The 20,859-nt window shown below is 35.9% G+C and overlaps 1 protein-coding gene across 1 annotated transcript in view; it reads left to right on the forward strand.

Moving 5' to 3' along the window:
• LOC140156308 (methyltransferase-like protein 27) overlaps positions 1–14,713 on the forward strand; it is a 22,752-nt gene extending 8,039 nt beyond the window's left edge. Inside the window, exons 4-5 of the mRNA XM_072179288.1 lie at positions 6,965–7,057; positions 14,377–14,713. Coding sequence (XP_072035389.1) covers positions 6,965–7,057; positions 14,377–14,549 — 266 coding nt within the window. The 3' untranslated portion in view covers positions 14,550–14,713. The remainder of the gene's footprint in view (positions 1–6,964; positions 7,058–14,376) is intronic.
• The last annotated feature ends 6,146 nt before the right edge of the window (positions 14,714–20,859 follow it).

Raw genomic sequence — 20,859 nt, forward strand, 5'->3', positions numbered from 1 at the left:
TGACCTGCATTGAGAGTCAGTCAAGTGCAGTGGAGGACAAACAAATTATTATCATCCTCTGTGAATCTTTGGCGCGTTATTCAAACCCATGCTTTGTAAGGAATATTACTTATTAGCACTCTGTAGGTGATATTTCATTTTCACGTGCTCCAATGTCGTTGTTGTGCCTACAGGGCTAGGCTAGCATGGCTAGGCTAGCATGGCTAGTGACCCGTGGCGTACAGTTCATGTACGCCACGGGTCACTAGCGCTGCTCACTATAGCCAGGCGGCTGACACTGAAAAATTTGCATGGCAAAATAACCCTTTGTGTTTGTTCATTTGTGTATGGAGAGCCCTTCTTGGAGTCCGTAATGACTTAGGCTACGCTCTCAGCTAGAGTCCGACGCTGCATTGCACTAGAAATACCTTTTCTGTGAAATCGCTATAGAGCCAACCGGGAACACGTATTCGTTTTGAAAATATAGCATTAAAATTAGTATCACCCTTGTGGCCCCCGTGCAGTGGAAAACCTTAATTCTTTCATTACTAGGAAATGAAAATTTAAAAAACACGGATCTACCTGTGCACCTATAAAATGGGCACAGCAATTTGTCTCAAATATGAATGAATTTTAAGAAACATACGGGATATGATGATCATTGACCTGACGCCATGATAGTAGGATCTATTAGTCGTTTTATATACAATGTATATACCGTATTGTCATAATACCAATATTTGTCGTTATATATAATGAGTAATATTTAGCAACATAAATGTGCAGTTCATATGCACAAACGAATACTGATCTTTATGATATTCAGGTTTTGTACATCACATATAACATGTCACATAGGAGGTCATACGTGTTGACCTGCATCTATTGTATTTGTTCATCTGTGTATGGAGAGGATTAACGCCATTAAACGCCATTAAAACTCCATCAGTATTAGGGCGTAGTTCAGTGAACTCACCGGATTGCTATTCCAAGTACTTTGATAATACAGATAATATGTATTAATGGGTCGAGGCGATTGCATTGAAAAACCTAATAAATTATTCATAACAGTTACTTAATCAATCGATAGTGCGGACACTTTTCATTTGCAAACCACCAAAATTCGTGATCTTTTAGCGTTGGAAAAGAAACCACGTGAATAGGTTCTCTGTGCTATAGCGTTCTGAGTGAATAAACATGAATTGAATTGAATTATAGAGGCCTTGCATGTGACGTATCATCCCGTAAATATGGCGGACTACTCAAATGCATTCAACAAAAGCATGATTGCAATCTACCGTGACAGTTCACTCACACACATAACCCTGCACTACCATGACTACGATCAAATAGGTTGATGACAACATTTGATTGAATGGACTGCACTCCGCCATAACTCGGTGAAGGACACCGGCTCAAATCCTTTGTTTGGAGCCAATCGATAATTTCATGCAAGGCCTCTATTGTATGGTTCAATGTGATTATATTTTCGTTCAGTCGCTGTCCTTTAGTTTTCTACACCAACATTTTGGTCTTGCAAATAAACGAGTTCGGCATTGAATGTTCATGTAATAATTGATAACAATTTGACGTTCTGCTTTATTGAGAGTACATAATACAGAATAAAAAATAACATGGCTACTGTCCAAAGCAGACGGGTAAATCTTACGGAGGAAGAAAACACAATTGTTTCCAGTATATCGGCAAATGAATTTATCACTTACGTAAATTACCAAGAGGAACAAAGAGCTGAAATGTTGAAAGCTGTAAATCATTCTAAAAATGAGGATTCCAAGAGTGTTACGGTGTATTATGATAATGAAGCGGCGGAGGACTGGTACCAAAAGGTAACTGCATTATTCAGGGACAAAACAATAGACAGGATCGAGCTTAAAGGCTTTATCAGAAATTTGTCTAATTATACCACCAAATGAGCAACAATTATATACCGTAAAAACTCGATAGTTAGCATATGTGCTTACTATCGAGCACTTTTGAAAACATGAAATTGTACCAAGGTTCGGCGCTTTACCAACTGAGCTAATGGGTTGAGACACACATTTGTAGGTTTACTTGTTCGTATATTTTTCTCAAAACCCTTCACACTTTTGTGGACGGGCACTTCATGTTTGCATTTTTTCAAAGCGCTCGGTAGTAAGCACATATACTAACTATTGCGTTTTTACGGTATAGGCATTATCTCAATATATAATGTACATTGCATAAAACGTATTATAATTATAACATAAAGTAATAAAAGTAAGAACGTACAACTCGATCAATTAAAGGGGCATTTCGTGATTCACAGCCTTACTTACTCCAAAAAATAGATTTTTATACTATCAGAAATCTAGGACTAATAATGCTTTTACATGTAGTATGTACTAAACTTTCTTGCATATTCATTCGTATGCCATAGACATCGTCCAGTTTGTATTTCCGTCAACAGGCGGCAATTACTAAATAGTGACATAATCATGATAATGGTCATAGCACGGTAATATAATATTCAATAATGCGTAAATTCAAGTCCGAATCAACCGAAATGTAGGAATTTAACCCTTTCCGTCGATATCTAATGAATCTTACTAGAAACAGAGAAAATGTTGTAAGTATTTGTAGTTTGTATGTGAGATAGTACGTATGTTGGTTTAAAGGCTTTATCAGTTTGGATCTACATTTCGCCAAATTCATACGGGAGGTCAAGGAATATACAGGAACGGCATCAAAATATATATGGTTGAATCGGTAAAGAATTGGCCTCAAACTTGGTAAAAAGTGAGTTTTTTTTTTTGGGGGGGCAAATACAACACCCAGAACGCTAGTCAGTCGATGGCTATTGTTATACAAGATCCACCCAGTCACTTAATTAGGCTCTGGAAACGATCGAATTCGGAGCTGAAATTAGCAGAATTTTTATTTACACTCTTTCACATCATAATAAATTTTCTCGGTCAAACAAAAAGCAATAATTTTCATTTTTTTGGGGGTAAATGTCAGGTAAATACTGTAATACTCAGTACTGTATATTTTTTCTAACCCTGGTGTTAAACTTAGGTGTACAAGTTAGGCTTCTAGCGTAAGATTTTCGATTTTCACAGGCTTCAAGCTGCTTCAACTTGCCCTGTGAGCTTTTTTTAAGGGGGGGGGGGGTTCAACGTTTTTGCTTTTGAAAGAAACATAATTCGCTAATGAAAGAATTTCAAAAATCCAAATTATTTAATATCAGAAGGACATTCCTCGTATTCAGAATATGCAATTCAGCAATTCGATATGTCTGGTGTACTCTCAGCTCCTACAAAAATACTGTGCAAACGTTAATATCCGATTCCTTAAGGGGTACTACACCCTGGCCAATTTGTGTGCATATTTTTGCATTTTCCTCAAAATTATAGCGCATTGGTGACAATTAAGATATGTATATTATAGGGGCAAGGACTACAAGTACTGCCCTGAAAATTCAATGACTCAAGGCAAGTAGTTATTGATTTATTGATCAAATACTGGTTTTCCCTCATTTTTGACTGTAACTACACAATTGTTGTCTGTGCTGAAATACAATTTCCAGTGCAGTAGTTGTAGCCTTGCCCTATAATATACATATTTTACTTATCACCAATGCGCTATGATTTTTGAGAAAAATGCAAAAATAGGCACAAATTGAACAGGGTGTAGTACCCTCTAAGAAAATAATTATGATTTAAGACCATTTTGATCAAAACCGGAGCAATTGTTTTCAAATTTGATCCTGTGGAGCTCAAAAGGTGACCTTTGACCTTTGTATTGATAACCTGATATATGTTAATCGCAGATAGGTCGATACCCTAAAGAATGCAGTGTTGTAATTTTATCACAATCTGAGCACGTGGCTCTTCTTTTCATTGGGTTCCAGATGTCCAAAGAATCTAAAGTCTGCACACAAAGTAACTCAGCTGTTATAAATACGCCTATAGATTCAGAACAAATAATTGTTTTCACAATATTTCAACTTGAACATAAAAAGAAGGATGATTTATTTACGCGCATTTTGATACCCCATTCGTCAAATGTCGTTCAATATTAACAACACAGTAGTTCTTTTACAGAAAAATACCCGAATTTAAAAGTTGCAGTTTACAGCGATCAATGGTTATAATGCCAGAACTGTAAACACGTAAAGCCTGCCATTATCTTCTCGCTTACTTCAAATCAATACAAATAACTGTAAATTTTAATTTGGGCTATTTTTTCTTTCAAAACACTGCTGTATTGTCAATATTGAACAAAATTGGACAATTGGGGTATCAAAATGCGCGTAAATAAACCATCCTTCTTATTATGTTGAAATATTGTGAAAACAATTATCAGTTCTGAATCTATAGGCGTATTCATAACAGCTGAGTTACTTTTTGTGCAGACTTTACATGCAGACTCGTGATTTTGTCAACTCGTCCCCTTTTTTTGTTTAGTATCCGTAAAGACATGATAGTAAAATACTTCTAATAATCGATGGGATTTTTTTTGCAGTATGAACATCTAGACATATTGTATATAATTGGCGTTCGCATCATCGCGGAAGTTATGGAGAGCCAAGTCCAGGTTAAGCAAGCTCGAATACTTGACGTTGCAGCAGGTACTGGCCTAACGGGGATCGAGGTAGGGCAAGTTGGTAGTCTATGGTTGTATATATCGTAGGAAAAACCCACGGCCTCGCGTGGAAGCTGCGATCTATTAAATTATTGCATTATTCATAAAGGGTGTTACATTACATGTCCCATTATCTTTTACCACTGTTTACAGAGGCTTTAACAAAATCAAAACGAAAAAAAGAGATCAGGAATTGCTGAGAAATTCTTAATATAGGAGGCCTATCAAAAATACTGACAACAAGCAATAAGCGACAGCAACGGCTGTAGTAAAGGCTTGCTGTTGATACAAGTCCAATTTTAGAAAACGCCCGCAGGGCTAGTAAGACCATGACTTTTGGATGAGAACTTCATTGAATAACGTTAATGAATAATAATAATAATAATAATAATAATAATAATAACACTAATAACACTAATAATAATAATAATAATAATAATAATAATAATAATAATAATAATAATAATAATAATAATAATAATAATAATAACACTAATAACGCTAATAATAATAATAATAATAATAATAATAATAATAATAATAACACTAATAACGCTAATAATAATAATAATAATAATAATAATAATAATAATAATAATAATAATAATAATAATAATTCTTCATGTCTACATCGCTGATTGATTCAAATATTCTTATTATAAGGTCACCAAATTGGGTTTTGAGAATATCGATGCATTGGAGCCATCTGAAGAAATGTTAAAGAAGTTGCCACGAAACGTGTACAAGAACATCTACAAGGAAGCGTTAGATCCTGTAAAACAATCGAACATTCCAAATAGTAAGCAAAGTTTAATATCATGGTTTCTTTTCTCTGGTGGAGGTACCTGTCAGATGGAATGGGCCAAGAGGCTGATACTTTATCCCAGAATGAACTCGAAAAGGTTCCAAAAGGGTTCAAAGTGTATTCCTGGGAGAACCGTCACATCTAAATCCTCAAAATGTTCCTGAAAATTCAAAAAACTTATGAAAAAGCATTACAGGTTCCACGGCCTCTTTAGAGAACTAAAACAGGTGACCAAAGATCCTTAAGAGTTGTCCTGAAACAACAAAGAACCCAATACAGCGTGCCGTATGAAAAGATGTTTCAAATGGACAAATCATATATCAAAATGTTCTAACCCGTACGTTTGATTTGGCTTTCACAGGTTTCTATACATAAGGGACAAATACTTAAACAGGGAACCTGATGCAAAAACAAAAAAAAAAAAAAAAAAAAAAAAAAGGGCGGGGCTGAAAATTTCAACCAAACTCCCAGCGAAAACTGGGGTATGTTTTATAGCAATCTGGTCCCGCTATTTTGTATATTTTCATACCTCCAGGAACCTCAGACCTAGCAAGGATACTCAGAAAATCCTTGAGACCTCAGGTTAGAAAATCATATCTATATAATACACTCTTTAAAATGTTTAGTCGAATAGGACTAGATTCCTAGTATAATACAGTACGCCAATAATTTAAGGTACCAGTTATGTTCACCCTGTATATCCTAAACAAAGACAGATATGTCATATTATTGAAACCGGCAGCCAATAGCGGCATCTTTTAGCTCGAATTTAAGACATCATTTGTTGAAATTGTTCTAGAAATAAAAAACCACGACAATCCAAATACCAAAGGAAGATGCCTATTGTAGGCTATATAAAGCATTCGCGATCAAGAGAACTATTAAACGCCGTGCTTCCATTGATTAGCACGTTAAAACTAGAATCGTGCTTTTATTGATTAGAACACAAAGTGCAACTTTTGATTTCGTTTCTTTATTAGGTTTTAGATCGCCGTTTCTTCAATTCTCAACCAATTTCAACGAATAAGGTTTTAATTCAGAGCTAAAGAGTACATGTATTGGCTGCTTGTTTTAACATGTTTTATTTACGATATAGAGGGGTGAACACAACTGGTACCTTAATGTTTTGGCTTATTGTAGATCAGATGTCACTAGATTTCTAGTCTAATTTGACCAGAAATTATGTCAAATTTGACTAAATCAATGTCAAATCTAACACTAATCGGGTCAAGTAACCAAAATCGATTTCCATTATTTAAATCAATATATTATTGACAAATAACACTTTGATGTTTTGCAAAATTTCATTCTACAAATCATATACATTTGAAAACTTGCTTGATTTATTGTTGTTAATGAGTTATGCACGTTTTACAAAAGGGATATTGTTTTAGCCCTTTTTCAGAACCACAGGGCCTACAAAATTCTTCTACATCAATGCAGTTTTTGCCAAAGCTCCCTACCATTCGCAAGATGCTGTGAACTACCAAATCGCAACAGTTTAAAAAATTTGCTAACCTTTAGAGCGTGTCTTGATCTTGTTTCTTGGAATAGATTCCTATGACTGTCTGGTCAGCACTGGTTCTGTATTGGAAGGTCACATTGAAGGGGCACATTTCTCAGAATTCGTACGAATTCTTAAACCAGGTAAAACAACCCTTAATTGATTTATTTCAAGCATAGATGTATATTGTGATTCTAGTCCGTCTAAAATGCATCGGTTCTAGATTGGGCTGTTCCGGTTGAAATTCATACACCCCATATGGAAAACATGACCTTAATCTTCCACAGGGGTGGTGTGGATTTCAAGTGATGTTACATGAATGGGTGATTATGGTCATGCCTTCCATAGGGGATGTATGGTTTTCAAATGGAATAGCCCATCACGCTAAAATAGGGGGGGGGGGATAACAGGTAATATTATGACGTGACAAAATAAATCGTCGCTGTTTTGGCATACTGTCGTATGACGAAAAATGCCGTTTTGAGAAAATCGCATTTAAAGTTTTTCCAATTTTTGAAGACCCACTGGAGAGCACCAAAGTAAAATATGTTTATTATTATCAAAGAATATAATCAATAATATATTTGTCTTTGTTCTCAACTTAATACAAACTTTTTATTCATTCACTAATTAGAAGTAATTAATCTGCAAACTCATACGGCAGTATGCCAAAATATGCACAATTTAACAACCTATGTAAAAATATATGATACGCCATGTGATACGACAGTATGCCAAAACAATAGGAAACTGCAGTTACACGGTGACCTATGGCGACGTACCATGATACGACTATGATACGACTGTATGCCAAAACACAGAATGTTGATTTGGGGGGGGGGGGGCTGTTACATTAAAAACATGTCGTATCATACTAATTAGTGCCATACTGGTATCTCATTAACTAATTACATTTGGGTCTCAAAAACTTTGTGAATATATAGAGTTTCATTCATAGATTTTGAAAGTTTATATAACTCATTTTGCCCAAAAATCGTCATATGAAACTATGCCAAAACAGCGACGAAATGTTCCTAGACACAGGCCTTTGTTAACAACAGAAATATAAATGCAAACTAATTGAAGTGTAATATTTGTAGTAAAAAATAAGGTAAAACCCAATATTTAAATGCAGTTCAACTTCTTTTGCAGATATAACACAGAAGCTGTAGTTGAAAATCTGGTATAGAAACTATAGATAATTGTTTCTATTATAATCTAAATATTTGGCTAGCGACATCGAGACTGTTGAGTAGACATATCAGCATGTTAATGCCAATCATTGTCAATTGTTAAATTAAATTTGTTTGAAATAGTTTGTAAGCACATTTTAATCATGTCCTAGCATGTTGAAATTGTTTTGTATAAAATATTATTTGTTCCACTTTGGTGATTTACAAGAATCTAACAGACCCTATCTGTATTTATTTAGAGGTTAATAACTGCGCATCGGTTATTTGGAGGGCATTGTGAAAAATCTAAACATTTTGCCTTTGGAACCGAGGAATATCCTGAGGGGCGTAGCCCCTAGGGATATTCCTCATTCATAATACCTCATTCATATACCTCATTCATAACCGTCACTTTAATCTCTTCACCTTGCAAAATTACACCAAATTTTGCTCAAAAGTTTATAAAAATAGATGATTTTTACATCTTCCCTTTCCAAAAATCGATCAGGCTAAAACAAGACGACCAATAACAAAAGTGCGTATCACAATATGTGCAAATATGGTAGCGCGCAATCCAAATACGGCAGCCAGCGCGAGCGAAGTTTGCTATTATAGGCACAAATATCTAAAATGTATTAAAATAATAGGCTATAAAACACTAATTCAAAGCAAGAATTCAAAGCACTTTTAACCACGGGAACTATAACCACTCTATTGTCCGTCCGTGTCTGTTTTCAGTGACCAGTTTGGTCGTGGTATTCAGCAGAATATCACACAGCGCCATCTACAATACTAGATACCACCCATGTAACGTAAAATTTGTGTTATTTTGACACCTCTTGAGCTACAAATAACCCAAAATTCAATGTAATTGTATAGTTAACAACTTCCGGTACACACCTGACATCATATTTGTGCAATACATATCTCCAGTAGCCTCAAATTGACAAAAACACATTTGAGTGGTAATTTTGGGTCATGAACCTGTCGTTTCAGGCATTAAAAATCAAGGAAGACATTCAGCCTAACAAGTTTGTAGTAGAATGGATCTTGAATTTTACATTTCAGGATGATGTGTTTCAGATCAGTTTTTTGTTACCGTTGATCCTTGTTTTTGAAGATGTCACTGTATATAGATGGCGGACACCTTCAAAATACGCCTAAGATAATACGCCTAACCTTACACGTCTAAGATGCAAGATTTTCGGGAGGCGCGGTTAGTGGATTTTTGTGGTTAATCTTTCTTGAGCGATCAGAGTTAGATTATAGTTGGTATTAACTAAGAAAAAAAACAGGTCCTACTCGTCGGACTAGATCAGTTTGACCAAATAACATGACAGCCAACCATGCCAACACAGCCTGTAGCATCATCTACAGGGTCTGACTAACAACAACAGGCGCTAGTGAGAGCTTCTCTACAGTGTCCGTCGTACGTTTTGATCGAATTTGCGATACCGTCCATCACTAGTCATGGTCAAATGGTCAATCTTGGACGTCTAAGAAAAATCTTAGGCGTGTAAAATCCAAGATTTCATTGGTCAATAATTGAATACGCCTAAGATGATTGGTTGTTTGGGATTTCTAGTCCTGTCATTCGTTGATTTAAGTCTACCGCCGAATTCTTAGGCGTCTAAGATTGCATCTTAGTCTAAGATTGCATCTTAGACGTCTAAGGTTAGGCATATTATCTTAGGTGTATTTTGAAGGTATCCGCCATCCATTACTGTAAGTGACCGCCCAGTGAAAGACTGGTCACTGAATCAAGTGACCAGAAATTCAACAACATGACTCCCGTAACTTGTTTGCTGTGTATGAACAACAGGTGGCGCTCTCTGGCACAACAAAAGTAGCACCTGAAAACTAGTCACTGAAAACTACCTGGACTGGACCGATACCTACAATTAAAAAAAAATCAAGTTATTTAATGATTGAAAAATCGATATATCTTTGCATGTACACATGATTAAATGCACAAGATGGGATGGGCCAAAATACATTGAGTAATAATTCTGCTTTGACTGGCATATCAATTTCAATAATATTTCCGTTGTTTGTAACATGTCTTGAGATTTACGCTGTAGAAGATCTCACAAAACTTACCTTATCCTTTGTAATACCATTGTAAATTAAAGTTTTCCGTTCGCCTGAGTTACGTTTCGTTCAACCTTATTTTTGCTGGAATGTTATTTTCTATAGTTGGATAGGTTTATGAGATTACAATTCAGTTATGCTCCGCTAACATAAATGCTTAACAATATTGTGAATTCAACGTCCAATGCGCAATCAAGATGATGGAATGTTATTTTCTATAGTTGGATAGGTGTATGAGATTACAATTCAGTTATGCCCCGCTAACATACATGCTTAACAATATTGTGAATTCAACGTCCAATGCGCAATCAAGATGATGGAATGTTATTTTCTATAGTTGGATAGGTTTATGAGATTACAATTCAGTTATGCCCCGCTAACATACATGCTTAACAATATTGTGAATTAAACGTCCAATATACAATCAAGATGATGGAATGTTATTTTGAAAGATATTCGTTAAGTCAACTCACTAATGCAATTCAAAAAGAAACTCAAAGAAGACCTGAAATTGTAGCACAACTAATTCTGCAGCTCATACATGTCAAAACTTGGTTTTCATGCTGTATAATATTTATATAAGGTATTTTAATGCTCTGTAATATTTATGTAAGCTCAATTTTTATGGTTTTTAATAATGTATAATCTACGTGTATTTAATGCTTTTATATGTTTGTCTCAGGGCCTTACTGAAAATGGTTTTTAATAATGTATAATCTACGTGTATTTAATGCTTTTATATGTTTGTCTCAGGGCCCTACTGAAAATCAACATTGTAATATTTGTTGAGTAGGTTACCCTGCTTAAATATGGTTAATAAATAAATAAATAAATAAATAAATAAATAAATAAATAAATAAATAAATAAATAAATAAATAAATAAATAAATAAATAAATAAATAAATAAATAAATAAATAAATAAATAAATAAATAAATAAATCACGCGAACAATTTTAAGAATTGACCAAATATGATTTCTGTTAAAATTAATTTAAACCCCATATCTTTGGATGTAGTTGCTTATTACTACACACTATAATAAAACAAATGTAATACAAATTAAATATTGTACCTGTCACTCGGCTGCATTGAGTTCCGTTTACTTAAAATTAAAGCCAAAAAGTAACTTTACACAATATTGAAACATTTCCATCAGAAAATAGAATTTTAATTTTGATTACATGTACCTGCACTGTACAAATAAGCTTCAAAATATGTATAGCACAAAACGAAGTAAACATTGCTCTTTCTTGTTACGAGGCATTCCCTCCTCATATTTTGTTATTCGTCGTAGTAGCAATGTTTGTTTTAATTCCTCGCGCCTCAGGTATAGGTGGCGCTACGTTGAAAAAGTTTGTTCAAATATCAAAAGTTATGATGTGACTATAGAGGAATGTGCCAAAATTATTTGTCAACACACCAGAACACTGGTTTCCCAAATGTGACTATAGGGGGCATTATAGGGTTTTTATGTATTGGGCTATTCCAGAAAATAAGTGTACACCCCCTATAGAGGAGTAAGTTATCAGTAAAAGAAATGACTGGATTTCCAAGTTTGCTTTCTGGAAACGACTGGAACTCCGGTTACCAATGTTACTGAAAAAATCTTGGAAATGCAATGAAATGAATGAAAATTCACGGATTTGTCCAAAATGAGCTCTCAAATTGATGATTTCAGATTTTGAATTATTTTTCTGGTGGATTTTTTCACCTTTGGACATTTTAAAAGTCTGGATATCCAACAATCACGACTGGACAAAAAGTCCGGAAATCCAAACTCCTCTATAGGGGGTGTGCATCTATTTTCTGGAATAGCCCATTGTCACCTGTGTATTGTAAGGTCTGCGCAGGAGACAAATAATTATATGCATTGTCACCTGTGTATTGTAAGGTCTGCGCAGGAGACAAATAATTATATGCATATTTTGAAATTTCCTGTGACATGTGTAATGTACACGTCTCAATTTTTACAAAAAGGTTTTGATATTTGAGAACAATTTGACAAATAGAGCCACAACGGACACACGCAAGGCTCCACAAGTGGTGCACTATGCAATTAAACAGTACAGTATGACTTGAAGTCAACCAAAATCATATCTTCAAAATTGTTTTATCAAATGCGCTCTGGTGTATTACAAATAATAACTAAAAGATGTAGCTTTCACATACTATGGACACTGAATCATTATTGAAAACACATTACAAAATATCACCATATTCGTTGGTGTTTTATGGGGCACCCTGTATTTGATGGGCTACATGTACGGTCCAAAACGTTTTTCAATGTTAGACGAGTTAATTTACGTATGAACTAGACACAAATGTAACGCCAATATGTTTTTGCTTGCTAATGACTCTAAACACCCTCCTGAACAACATATCTAAAAAGGGCAAAAAAGGGCATATGGGAAAAATGTCAATTTGCATATTTCCAAAATGGCCGCTAATACAGGCCTTAAATTTCAAAATTGGTGGAAAATTGATAAAAATCATTTTATTGTATTCCTCTCAATTTAAGGATTCAGACAAAGTATAGTTTGCCCTATCTCCAATGCACAGTGTCAACACCCTGTATTATAAATATTTTTTTCCATACAGCTCAATACTCTGTTGAAATCAATATTCTATTATTGACACAGATAAAGAAAGTTTACATATGCATTGTGTTATAGGACGTGCACCTGGAACTTAACTGAATGGGCTAAACGCGTTCCTTTATACCTATAAAGTATAATTGTCATTCTCAAAATTAAATATATGTCAATTTTTACTTTGGATTTCAAATTTTTTACTTTAAAAATGCAGTAAAATATATCCACAGCAAGCTGCAAGGCCCCGCTAATTAGTGTACTGCTTTTCGAGTGAGTGTACTGGAAACAAAACCCTGGTAATAGAAACATCATATGGGGTACTAGAGCATGCACAAATCGTAATAATGTGTAGAATATAGAAACGCTGTGGTATCTCATATGATAGTCATGGTATGCTTAGCCTGAGTCGCTCGGCCTATCTCGAACAAAATCGCGATGCGTAGCTGTTAAAAAACGAGAGGATTCGCTGTACTATCACGGCAATTTTTAACACGAAGATACAGGGATGATGACGATGTGCAATGTATAGCTTAAATGTGACCATCCACCACAACTGAGCCCGGATATCTCTAGTGCCACTATTGAGATATACTCCATTGAACTTAACAATAAACAATAGGAAAGAAAGGATTTATTGACTGTTTTATTGATTTTTCACTACTTAAATGTCAAGTACTATAGACATGATATACATCATTTTAAAGCTAATTTAAAGCAGAATATTTTGGTTGAATATCTCATAAATGATGTTTGGCGACTTCCGGGCTCAGTTGTGCTGGATGGTCACAAATCATCTTATTGTATTCCTCTCATTATTAGGATTCAGAAAAAAGTATAGTTTGACCTACCTCTGAAGTATAGTTCTTGAGTTATAGACATGAAGGTCAAATGTCAAATTTTGGTCTCCATCATTATGTAAAGGGCTAAAAAAATAATTAAATGCTCCGATTTTGTTCAAAGTGGTCTCAAATTGTTCCACTTGGGACAAAATTTTAAACAGAGAATAATAGTTTGCCATATCTCAGGTATTTTGTTACCTGGGTAACATCACAAAATATATCAAGATTAACATGATTAAATGGGCTTTGAATTTCTTTCCCTGTTACCCAGGTAACAAAATACGTGAGATATGGCAAAGTATTCTTTGGTTAAATTTGGTTTCAAGCGGAACAATAAGAGACCACTTTGAGCGAAATCGGAGCATTTTTTATTTATTTTTTACCCTGGCCCTGTACATAATCATGGAGACCAAAATTTGACCTTTATGCCTATAACTCAAGAACTATACTTCAGAGATATGTCAAACTATATTTTGTCTGAATCCTAATAATGAGAACAATACAATAAGATGATTTTTATCCATATTCAACCGATTTTGAAATTTGAGGCCTGCATTAGCGGCCATTTTGAAAATATGCAAATTGACATTGTTTCCCCTATGCTCTTTTTTGTCCTTTTTAGATAATAATTTTAGATGTGTTGTTCAGGAGGATGCTTTGAGTCACTAGCAAGCAAAAACATTGGTGATCCATTTTTGTCTAGGTGCGCCCATTTTAGTACTTAAATTGACTCATCTATGTGTACTTTTTTTTTTTTTTTTGTTCAGGTGGGCTGATCATCTTCAATGTATCGGACCGATACAGTGACTTTCGAGAGAGATTAGAGGATGATCTACAGGCTCTCATGGAGGACGGCAGCCTCGAAAGCGTCACAAAACAGCGCAGTGTTTATTTTTACAATTTCGAAGACGCCAATATATATACAATTAGGACAGCATAAAATACAAATAATTCAAATGTAAACAAAAAATAGTAGTTTTCTTCAATATGTTTTGCTTTTGGTGGGTTGTGTGTGGAACTGTGAATGCTATTTACTCAAAATACATTAGTTTTTGGCTTGGGTTGTGTTAAGAAAGAAACTGTAACAATAACGCTACTAGAAGTAGGTGGTATGCGGCACGAATTTACTAAATTCAGGAATTTTCCTTTGTCGGTCGTGTAATTGATTTATTTTGAAACGCTGACAATATCACAAACTAAACAAGTATGTTAATAAATACTATAGATACAAGCTAAAACCATTGGGGTTCGATAATGAACCCCACAAAGTAACAACTAACCTCTAATTTGTATTAATTAAATACAATACAAATTTTTATTATTAATGGGTGAGAGTCGCCGTAACGGTTTTAAAATTCCCCGTGTTGGCTGGGCTCCAATCACTCAGTGTGCAAATTGAACGGTGCGCGTGTACAAGTGATCACGGCAGCTGCAAAATTCACTTCCATGTTCCGAGTGTATGGAAAGTGCCATACGGCTGAGCGGTTTTGGCGTCTCTGTATATCATGCCCCTCGCTGCCTGGCACGAAGCGACTGCACGACCATTCATCCTACGCGATCCGATTGCGTAATCCTGTCAAACTACAAAAACGTTGGCCGGGAAACGCTCACACATTTTGCTGGTTGACACCTGAGGCCGGTACGGGGGGTCGTTGGGTCAAATCCCGGGCGGGGAAAACATTTTTCTCTTCATATTCTTTCTTTTCATATTCTTTCTTTTCATATTTTTCTTTTCTTTTCTTCTTTTCTTTTCTTTTCTTTTCTTTTCTTTTCTTTTCTTTTCTTTTCTTTTCTTTTCTTTTCTTTTCTTTTCTTTTCTTTTCTTTTCTTTTCTTTTCTTTTCTTTTCTTTTCTTTTCTTTTCTTTTCTTTTCTTTTCTTTTCTTTTCTTTTCTTTTCTTTTCTTTTCTTTTCTTTTCTTTTCTGAAGTGAATTTAGGTAAAAGGTTTTTTGGCCTCGAGTCTTTAACGACTCGTACCATATGCACTCTAAACAAATAAATATAATCACACTACACGACATTTTTGCACCATATTCAGTGGTGGGGGCATGGGGGCAATGTGAATTTCGAGAGGGGGCAAAATCAACAACAAATTTGTGTGATTTTGTGGGTTTGCCTCAAGTAAGGGAGGGTGGCAAACTGGGGGGGGGGGAGAAAAATATTGGGGGGGAAATGCCCCCTTGTCCCCTCCCCGTAGCGCCGCCACTGACCATATTACATGCAAAAATTAACATTACGTTATATAGTTACATTACATAGAATCACGTTATATTTGCTATACATTACACTTATTATATTTATAAAATAATTGACATTACATTGCATTATATTTAAATCATTACATTGCGTTACACTACAGTCATATTTAGATTATATACACATTACGATAACGTTATACAATAACTCCAATTCGCCACTTGAATACATATTTTCTAAGTCAGCGAGGTTTTTAAAAGGTGTGAAATCTGATAAGTGTAAACTTTGACAGTTCATCTTGATGAGAAACGGTCTTTTATTCTTCGTTCCTCTTATCGATTGTTAAAAATTATTATTTTACATCCGATTCCACAGATGTATTTGGAAACGTTACCATTTGCGTACTCCATCTAAGCGATAAAGGTGTATGATAAGTCAGAGAGGTTATTAAAAAGTGTGAGATGTGACGAAAAGCTGTCTTCTATTTTTCCTTCCCCTTATAGATTGTAAAAAAAACCAATTGACCATTTCGGTAAATCCCATACGCCTTTGCGAGTACACCTGAGATGTCGTCATTTTACGTCACGCCCATCTGCGCCGACGCGCACATCGGTTGTCGAACATCGTTACTGCGCATTGCAATTCGGCGTGACGTCAAATAACGACATCTCAGGTGTACTCGCTTTGAATTGATGTGATGGGATTCAATTTTATTCAATATCTATGCTGCCCAACAGATCGCTCTACGGTTTCACGATTTAAATTACTATAGGCCTATGGCCCGCGAGATTGCCGATAAGGCATTGAGGCTATTGGCCTTCACTTCAGACAGTTCATACATAGTACAAACCGGCGAATCCTTGCACAGACTGTTAGAAAGACTAACTATGTGTAATCTCTTTCTCAGTCATGTACTGCCATACAAAACAAATTCATAACAAATACAGAGTGTACATGCGCCTAACCTACATATGCACCCGGTCGTATAGAGCTCGATTATCGCATGTATTATGAATGGTGTAGCAACAAAAGTTGGGGCATATGACCAAATCGTATGTAAGTCAATTCGGTGAAATTAAATAGGGAAGCATCGCCCGGGACGCGGCTTCAAAAGGGAGAGAGGCTAAATTCAAAATTGGTATAAAATGTTTGGTTTTTGATCGATTACAAAAATTCAAGAAATTGTGTCTGGCATGAATTACACTACAATTTTTATTCCTGGGGTTCTTTGATTTCTTCAAATATTTCTTTATAATGATAGAGTGAATCCCCTGGCCCTCTATAATTAGGCACAAAAGACTTCCCCTTAAGCAGGCATCTAGGCTGATTTCTTCCTCAACTTCGTGGATGAATATGGATACCTTATTTATTAAACATTTCTTCTATGCAAGTCCAATTGAAACACTTACTGTTTGGGACGTTTCAAGAGCTAAGGTCTGCTCTTGTCATCAGCCAGATGATGCACTGATCTGCTTGAGTTGTTGCCAGTTGACTTCTTGTTGGTATTGATTGAAGTAACACTCTCATCACCAGTGATCAATACATCATAAAGGTGGCTTAATTTGACTGTGCCATCAACTCTGTTCATAGATTGGGTGCCCCGCCTCCTGATCCAGATGGATTCCTTGACCCATCTTGTATTCTTGTCATTTTCAGTTGTAAGAATAGAGCTATCCTCCCAGCCTATAACATGGTTATTTTGAGCTACGTGATCAGCTAATGCAGAAGTGAGAAATTATGATTCAGATCCGGGGGGTACTCAGTACAAATGGCCATACAGGGACGTGCCGCAAACATGGGTCGCATTTTCGGCCGCTTGGTATCTCAATGACCCCTTATTTTTTCCGTTTGTGTGGTATACGCATGGGTAGTAAGTTGAAATTGGTATTGAAATGGGGTCTAAATCAGATTTTGGTATATCAATGGGTCGAAAATCTTTAAACTCACTTGCATGAATTTCACGAAAATAAATTGTCTGAGCGTGTCCAAATAAGGTACATTGCAATCCAAATAAGGCAAATCAGAATCATAAATTCAGAGCTGGGCAAATCAATTGATAGTCCGATTAGCAAACGTTGAGTTGTCATTGCAAACAGATGGCGACACTCTTCCGGTGTAGTATATGCGAGCCCAGCACTACTTGTTTACTCCAGCCAATTTTGATAAATCACTGAAATACTATCGGTATCGAAGTTGCAACAGCAATTTTTTCATCGCTGTTTTTTTAAGTCAGTTTTGCCTCTCGAACTCGGGATCGCAAAATTTGAGTAAATTAACTGCCGATTTTTAAATGCATCGAATCATATAAATAGGTTTTATCAACAATCGGGTAAGTTTTTAGTGTAAAGTTGAGTTATATTTTTGGTGCCGAATTCAGCTGACATGACACGCGACAGCACTGCCAAAAGTGTCAAGATCACACACGATCGATATGCATGGGTCAAATTGATGTTGTTTTGGTTCGATAATTCAATGATAATTGCAAGTGCATTGAACAGAAATGCGTGAATATTAAATTCGTTTAAAATTTCAATAAATCATGAGTGGGACGGAAAAAGGTACCGTACAAAAAAAATATACCGGTAAATAAAAAATTCATGTTGATGTTCAAAATTTCTTTTTTCGTTCTTCTTTCACCATGCAGGGTATGGGGGGGGGGGGGCACTGGCTGCACCACTGTTTTCGTGGTTTTTGTATGTTGTTAAATAAAATTAAAAATAAATAAGTGCAAGAATCATCTTTCCCTACACAATATTTGTTACAAACTAGGCTAAATATTGGCCCCTACAAGACAAACGAACATAGATGAAAGAAACTGAGAAAACAAAACAACAATAAATATATTTTGGATTTGTATTCATTACAAAATAAGGGGTGGTGCAACAATTATGTGTGCCCCGGGGTTGTGAATTCTCAAAATGTTCTGCCAAAATTCCCCCCCCTTTTGGTCTGCCAAAAATCTTTGCCCCCCTATAATTCACCACCCCGGGGTACACATAATTATTGCACCACCCCTAACAAACAAAATAATAATAATTAATAAATGATAGACCCTTGATAAATAGAATACAAAATACAGTAAACAAGAAATAAAACAAATGATGTGAAAATTTGTTACGGTATTCTAAACGTATAGTGGTATATGGATGGGTCAGTATATGGGTTGGTATATCAATGGGTGGTATTTTTGTCTTTTCAACTGGTATAGTCATGGGTGTCGTTTCTATGTTGGTATATGCATCGGTAGTAAAAATCAGGTTTGAAGTGGTATAGCCATGGGTCCTACTTCAAAATCTTCGGAGGCACACCCTACCCAAAAAATTTGAGTACCCCCCCGGGATTCAGATGCTTTCCTGTTTGCCCTGGTAAATCTGTTTTTCCATTTTTTTTCCACCGATTTGACATGTTCCCGTTTTTTGGTACCAAACGCGGGAACCAGAATCCTTCTGATTAACGGGCCCTTTGCAGAATCACACCCTCTATTCAGACAACCGTTTAGGGTTAGGGCTAGGATTAGGGTTAGGGCTAGGATTAGGGTTAGGGCTAGAGTTAGGGTTAGGGTTAAGGCTAACCGAGTTCTTCCAAATGATTAAAACAGCCCACTAGTCGTAAGTCTGAATAGTGGCCCGCTAGCCAGAAAACCCGCTGGTTAGAAAAAAAATTCTGAGTAGCGGGACTTTTACATAAAATACAACAAAAAGCCCACTATTCAGAAAGTCCATTATGCAGAAGGCCTTTTACTCAGAAAATTCTGACTAGCGGGCCTTTTGAATAATGGGTTTTCTGAATAGCGGGTCTTCTGACTACCGGGTCTTCTGAGTGACGGGCTGCACCCGTAACTATTCGACCCGGCAGCGTCCTTATGAACTTTCACCATCCTGATGGTGCGACGTAGCAGCTGTCCAAACCTTTTCTATCTCAATTGATAAAGATGTAATCAAGGCCATCCCAGCTAACATACCGAAAGATATAGAGAAACTCTGTGTAGCGTCATAAACAAATCCTGCGATATAAAACATTAGTATTGGTTAATGTTAATCCTTCTCCACCTCTTTCTCCTTCATCTTTTTCGTCCTCTCTTTCTTCCAACTCTTCCTTTTTCTCTTATCCTCCTCCGTCACCTTGACCCTGCATCAAAATGATTTGTTTGCATCAATTTTGGATTGATTAAAAATATAAACGTCCATTAAAGAGACATTGAAACTAGAGGTTTTATTAAGCGAGAAAACCTAATATTACATTTGTACTGCTGGATGAGAAAGATATAAATCATTTTGACTAGAATATTAAGTACTCAATGCAAAACTTTGCCTTACCTGTAAGGAACCCACTGCAAACGAGACCAAGACCATTTGAAACATGTAAAAGAGCATACACAGTGAAGTAGTGATCTTCATCAGCGACATCTTTACTTAGGATATAAATTTCAGCTCCAAGAGCACCTTCACCGATTCCAAAGCCAAACGATGCCAAACTCATTCCTACAATGCTTTTTATGAAAGTAATGGATATCAAAGATAAGGCTACCAAAATGGATGACGCGTGAATAATTTGTCTAGCTGTTGCTACATTGTTCAGAATTGGTAGGATCATTCTGATTAAAAGCACGCCAATTCCACCACAGCTTGCTATAATTGCAGATTCTTTAGTTGATGCTCCATTAGCAACAGTATAGGAAACGATATATATCATCCAACCGTCGAATACGTAGCCATATGAAAATGCAGGTACCAAAAGTTTGGCAATGAATGACGTATTCAGCAACGTTGGTCCCGAGATGACTCTTTTCAGGACTTTGCTCATATTTGATAGACATGAGTTATTTTTATCATCCTGATCATTTTTTCGGGATTCTCAGCAATGGATCATTTTCTGTTTTGCCCATTTTAGGTGTCTCGGAGATCGTAATAAACCACTCAATGGAATAGAATGAGCACCAATTCCACACACGAGAACCAAAGTGCCACGCCAGCCGTACGTCAGAAGAAACCATTGTGTTATGAGAGGCATGATTATAATTCCTACGGCAGTTGCACAACAATAAATACTAACAG

The sequence above is a fragment of the Amphiura filiformis genome, chromosome 7 (genome assembly GCF_039555335.1).
Source record: "Amphiura filiformis chromosome 7, Afil_fr2py, whole genome shotgun sequence".
Lineage (NCBI taxonomy): Eukaryota > Metazoa > Echinodermata > Ophiuroidea > Amphilepidida > Amphiuridae > Amphiura > Amphiura filiformis.